Source organism: Harpia harpyja, chromosome 1, assembly GCF_026419915.1.
Source record: "Harpia harpyja isolate bHarHar1 chromosome 1, bHarHar1 primary haplotype, whole genome shotgun sequence".
In the NCBI taxonomy this organism is placed as follows: Eukaryota; Metazoa; Chordata; class Aves; order Accipitriformes; family Accipitridae; genus Harpia; species Harpia harpyja.
Window position 1 is genome coordinate 86,376,662 of NC_068940.1, and position 6,000 is coordinate 86,382,661.

At 46.5% G+C, this 6,000-nt stretch overlaps 1 protein-coding gene across 3 annotated transcripts in view; it reads right to left on the minus strand.

The window, feature by feature from the left end:
- The window catches only part of ST8SIA6 (ST8 alpha-N-acetyl-neuraminide alpha-2,8-sialyltransferase 6), a 48,456-nt gene extending 46,877 nt beyond the window's left edge, over nt 1-1,579 (minus strand). For 2 of the 3 annotated variants that reach the window (XM_052803532.1, XM_052803522.1), the window contains exons 1-2: nt 1,229-1,579; nt 860-955 (exon numbers count right to left, since the gene is read on the minus strand). In XM_052803532.1, coding sequence (XP_052659492.1) covers nt 860-955; nt 1,229-1,323 — 191 coding nt within the window. In that variant the 5' untranslated portion in view covers nt 1,324-1,579. The remainder of the gene's footprint in view (nt 1-859; nt 956-1,228) is intronic. The other variant, XM_052803511.1, reaches the window with a different exon arrangement.
- Nucleotides 1,580-6,000: the final 4,421 nt, after the last annotated feature.

The following is a 6,000-nucleotide window of genomic DNA, read 5'->3' on the forward strand; positions in this document are numbered from 1 at the left end:
ATTCCCAAGTTCTAATTTTTATCATGTGTTTTGAACCATAATATATATTAACATGTAATCATCATTGGAACTGCAATGTTAATGAGGCCATATAACATAAAAGAGAATAGCAAAAATATTTGCAAACTACTTCTTACATAGTAGTATCTCATGTGTGGATTACACCACCCTCTTCTGCACTGTTAGTTTTCCTACAGTGTGTGAAGGCTCAAGAGCATGAAAACACAGTCATTAATACTGAAGCCTGCACATAAGACACGACTTGTTTCACAGCTGATTTTACCAACTATTTTCATATTAAACTTCACAGTATAAAAAAACAGGCTGTAAAGCAAAGATCTACACTGATCTAGAAGATCAAAACACTGGATCAAGCAAAAGGGCTCCCACGAAGTAAGATGCTACACAACATGAAAAAGGCTTCATATGTCTCGCCTTCATCCTATGGATTTTAAAGGAGAAATCTGTATTTTTAACTAAATACACATTACAAAAACGGTAATAATACAACCCAGCTCCAGCTCCACCCTCCTGGAAAGAAGAATAAAAGATACCTGGAACATGCCATTCAGCAAGGACTTTATGCATCGTACATTAACAAAACTGCTATACACAACATTTTATTGGGCTCAAAACTAACAGCAGCGTGACAGCTGTCACTAAGAGGGCCTATGAACAAACAATTTATTACAGATAAAGTGAATTTTCATTTTCTCCATCTAGTGAGTCTCCAACGCTCTCTTTGATTAAGCTGCCAAAACAAAAGGAAGAATGAATGGGAGTGAAGGCAAATTTCTGCTTCTGTAGACCCTTCCACACGGACCCACACGACCCGTCCGCGAAGGCGGGCAGCCCGTACCTGTTCTCGGTCTGAGGAAGAGACGTTAGGGGGGACCTGAGGGCTCGCACCACTTTCGGCGTGACAGTAGCTACTCCCGCGTCCTCCTCCCAGTCCCTGGCAAGCAAGACGGGAAAACAAAGTTGTCAGAACCAGCGGTTAAGCATCACCAGGCGTGAGCGGCGCCGGTCTCGTCCCCTCGAATCGTTCGCACGCCGCGAACAACGGAGCCGAGCCCAGCCTGCGCCGGGGGGCCGCCGCGCCCCTCTCCCGGCGGAGGGCGGCGGGGGGCTCGCCACGTCCCGCTCCTGCTTCCCCAGCCGGCTCCAGGCACTCCCGCCCCGCAGCCCCACCGCAGCGGGCGAGGCCCCCCCCCCCCGGCCGCCCTACCTGGCGCGGAGGGGCTGCTGGCCGCCCAGGCGCAGGAGGCAGCCGCCGAGCAGCAGGCTGCCCAGCGCCGCGGCCAAGGCGACGACAGCCCGCATGGTGCGCTCGGTAGCGGCGCCCACCGCAGCTACGGCCGCCCCATAGTATTTAAGGGAGGCTGCGGGGAGGGGGAGGCGGCCATGGCAGCCACAGGGGCTCTCCGCTCCGCCCCTCGCCCGCAACCCTGCGCCGCCGCCATCAGCCCCCCCTCCCACCGCGGCCGCTGCTCGGGGCCCTGCCCGCCGGGGCGGCAGGGGCTGGTCGCCGGCGCGGCCGCGCTGAGGGGCCGGGCTTCCCGCCAAACTTTCCCCTCAGGCGAGCGGCGCGGCGCTCCCCGGGCAGGTTCCCGGTGGCGGGGAACGGCTCGGTAGGGGGCTGCCGCCTCGGTTTTCCCGCTCGCTGCCGGGGCGGCGGTGCCGGGGGAGGGGGGGAGGCTCGGCTCAGTGAGCTGCCGCGGCCTGAGGGCAGGACCCGGGCGGCCTTTGCTAACGGCCGCTCGGGGCCATCCTCGGTAGCGAAGGCGGCGGGGCGGTTACCTTGCGGCGCGGGGGAGTTAAAATACTGTCGGAACTTTAATTGGGAGGGGCGGCTGCGGTGCCGGAGAGCGGGTGGAGGCGGGATCGGTGTGCGGGGGTCACCCGGCAAGGAGGTGGCTGGGGAGGCCCGGATAGCCAGCCCTGCGCCGTGGCTGGTGCAGTGAGGTCGCTTTAATAGCTCTTTATCTTATTTATAAATAACATTCAATGTGGTCTTTGTTTTGTTTTTATAAAATGTATTTGCACTGGTTTTGGAACAGAAGCGCTTCTGTAGTAAGTTTGCATCTTTTTACCTAATTGTGCACTTGGTGGTGTTTTCACAAGGCCAGGCATTGCTATGAGAAACCTAGTGAGGTGACAAGGTGCCATTAGTTAGGCCCCCTTTCTTAAGAGAGTGGGTAGTAGAGCTGCTGTTACCTTACAGCAGTCTTTCGGTCGTGAGCCAGCTGACACCTCACTCTTGCAGATTCTTCCCTATCCTTCTTGTTTTCTGTATCTGCAAGCGTTCCCGTAAGCCTTTGAGCTGCTTTTCTTATGTTCTCAAACAATGGCTGCAAAGCCTTAGAATAAGAGCTCTGCTGCAGCTATATAAATAAAGTAACAAGGGACTTGATAGTGTGACTGGTAGATTTGACAATGAGAAGCAGCATGCCTATGGTCCAGCAGAGGAACAGTACAGCACCAGCTGTGATGGGGTGTGCCAGGAAGTATCTAATTATTTTTTTTAGGGCATTTGTTAGCTCACTGGCAAGCAGTGCTGTGGGTGCTGGTGAGAGGGAGCTAGAAGCAGTTGCAGGCTGCTGTCGCTGAGGGGTAGCAGGTATCGGACTGGCTCAGTGCACAGTCCCCCTGTGAGCACAGCTCAGTTGTCCTCTTGGCTTTGAAGTACTTAGTCATAATAGAGAAACAAAGCCAGTGTTAAGACTTCTGAAGTCCGGAAGAAGTTTGCTGTTTTGAGGTTGTCATGAATCATAAATGTCTTGAACATGAAGGTGTTTCACCACCATTTCTAAAAAAAACTTGCTTCAGCTTCAGGCCTATCCTATAAATCCAGCTGACATTGTGTATGAACATGTAGGGGCCAACAGTCACATTTTTCAAGGTACATATATGTTCACTGTTTAGCACATACTAAAAATTTCAATCCCACTGTTACCTCTGTAAAACTTGAATGCTCCTTCTGATGTTAGTGGATATTATCAACTATTTCATAATGTCCATTAAATATTCTATGTAAAACAATAAATCTTTCATTTTAGAAAGTCTAGTGGTATTCTGTTTCAGCTCTGAATGAGAGATGACTAAGAATTACAGTCCAGGAAACTATGTGGGTTTTTTCCCTCACTGCTATTTGCCTCTGCAATACAGTTTTCCCATGAGTCCTGAAGTATCACTGTCGGCTAATCCATGGGAAATTTAGTGATGTCAGTGAGGACATCGTATTTCAAGTTAGAGGTCTGCTGCCAACACCAGTCTGTAATATCAGTAGAGATTTTTTCCCAGATCAGAAGGTTAATCTTTGTGTCATATTAAAGTTCTTGCAAAGAAAATGGGAGGATTATAAAGCATATCTGTTTAAATTAGATTTGGCACTTGGTGCCTGTTGTTTACCAACAACTTTACAAACACTTATTGATTGATTGTCACAATATCTCTAGGTGCTACTAGCCTTAATTTCCTGGCAGAGCAGCTTAGTAGAGAGTTTAAGTGACCTAACTAAAGGGTGAGATGAGAATCAATGGTAAATCAGGATTCAAATTTAGGAATGCTGGTTTCAAAGATCAAGTTTCTCTTGCGTCATGTTGCCATGTCAGAAGTGAAGGTGTCAGGTAACATAATGTAGAGGGTCAAAATGATAAATGCACAGGTACCAAAGATGCCACACAGGAAAGGACAAAGATTGAACAGTGTACACCGAGACTGTATCCCATCCTGTCCTCCTCCTGACAGCTGGAAGCTGCTGCATCTTGGCAGCATCCCCCAGCCTCTGATTCCCATTAACTTCTGAAGTCAGTGGGAACTGATAATTGCTGGCTTGCACAGAAGGAAGATTGCTAATCAGCCAGGTGGTGTCATGATGACTTTGTTGCTGAGTTCCTACAACCCTACTTAGCTGCTAATTTGGAAAAGTAAAATGTAGCCTTGGGTATCATCCGTGAATGGCTGCTGCCCCCCAGGTCGACAGGATTGCATCTCAAAAGGAGTCGGGTGGTGGTGCCTGTAGGGCTGCTGGTCACATGCAGCTAGCTTAGCCTTCTTATTTCCAGCAGCTAAATCATATTAAGAAGCAATTAATGTTCATTATATACTTTCCTAATGCTGCCTTCTCATCTAAGCAATGGCTGTCATAGGGATATTAGTTATTGCAAATAGGAGAGGAAATGACTGGTACAGTTAGGAAGAAGAGAAAGGTACTAAAGGTATTCAGTGGAACAGGAGTCCCATGTTGTGGCAAAGCATGAGAGTCCCCAGAGTGAGGTGTTGGTGTGAGACTACTATTTTGGTATTTCTAGTGTAGGCATCAATGTGAGTGCTTTTAGCAAAAAAAAATCCAACAAACCCACAGAAAGGAAATATGTGTTTCAAACTGGGAGAAAGCCATTGGTTCATTGAGTTTCACAACTTTTTCATTTATTTCCACCCACAGTTTTGGGCAACACGGTTTACATAATGATAAACAGCAAGAAGGGAGGTGCTGTCTGCCAGACTCCAGGACATCAAATTGTCCAGGTCATTTCACAAAAGAAAAATGGCAAAAACCAGTGGATTCCTTTACCCCATTAAAAAAAAAAAAAAAAAGTCAAATCCACCCCCAGTAATCACCTTGTGTGGCTGTTGCTGCTAGGCTTTTTCAGTTTTGCCTTAATGTTTTTCACTGTTTTTTCAGGATGGGATTTTGTGTCCTATAACTTACAAATTAAGCTTTATTAAAATAATAATATAATGACTAAATTCAGCCAGCAAACAGTCTGTTGAGGTCTACATAAAACTAGCTGAAGTATTAGGTGTTTAAAAGCAGTTAAGTCAGGACATATGGAGAAGTCTTCAAGATGCTGAGCATCTCATAAGATGTCACACAGTGGACTTGCCTCTTGTGCACAAACGATTTTTCACTGTTGTAAACTGGCTATGATTTTTATTTGTCAGAGTAGTGTATTGTGTGTGCTTCACCAGATTCCTCTCTTTAGTTCAACTGAGTAACCAGCTTTTCCTCTTTAGCAATCATGATCCTGCCCTGTGGCAGATAAACATTCATTGCCAAAAATGCATCTTGTAGCATAAGCAAACTTGAAGCTAGTTACTGAAAATCAGTGCTCTACTGCCGGCCACCATGCAAGGCTTCATCCAATTAAAGGCACCAGGGGCATTGAAATGCCCAGGATTGTAATGCAGTCCAGTGTTTATGCTCTTCTTAAAGAGGCTGATGGGGGGGAAGAGGATCTGAATTCTAGTTAGATACAAAGGAGGATTTCTGTGCAGAAGCACCCAAAACTTGCAAGTTGTTAACCTGAAGGGAGAGATTTTTTTTCCCCTGTTCTCTCTTCTTCCTAAATGCTCTCAGCATGAATTCTTAACATGATAGTATAAGAAAGGCCATACTGGGTCAGACTAGAACAGTGTGTTCTTCAGGCAGTGCCCAGTAGCAGACTGCTAGGGAACTGTGCAGCGATCCATCCCTAGGATCCTTTCTCAGCTTCCAGCAATCAACGGCTCAGAGAATTTCTGAACCTGAGCTATCTGTGTGTTTAGTCACCTCTCTGGGATTTTTCTTTCATAATTGTGTCTAATTGCTTTTTGAAACCATGTAAACTTTTGGCATCAACAGCAGCTCGTGTTAGTGATTTCCATCCAAGCTGAAATCCTTCCCAATTACAATTAGCCCAGGAAGAATTTGCGAAGAAAAGTCTCTGTTGTTATTTGGAAACTCTGATGGACATGAAGCGGTAGGTATTCTTTTGCAGAGAATTTTACTACACATTGGACAAATCAGCGCTGCTGTTAATACAAATTCACAGCATCCATTGCTAGAATTCAGAGTGAGTTATTACAGATCATACTGTGACTGCAAATTAAAAATAATGCATGATACTCAACCAAATCCTAATGGACCAATGGCACAATGTCAAATACATCAGGAGCAAAGACTTTTAATACTATTATTAAAACCCCAAGCAAACAAACAAAGCAAGTAAATCAGCA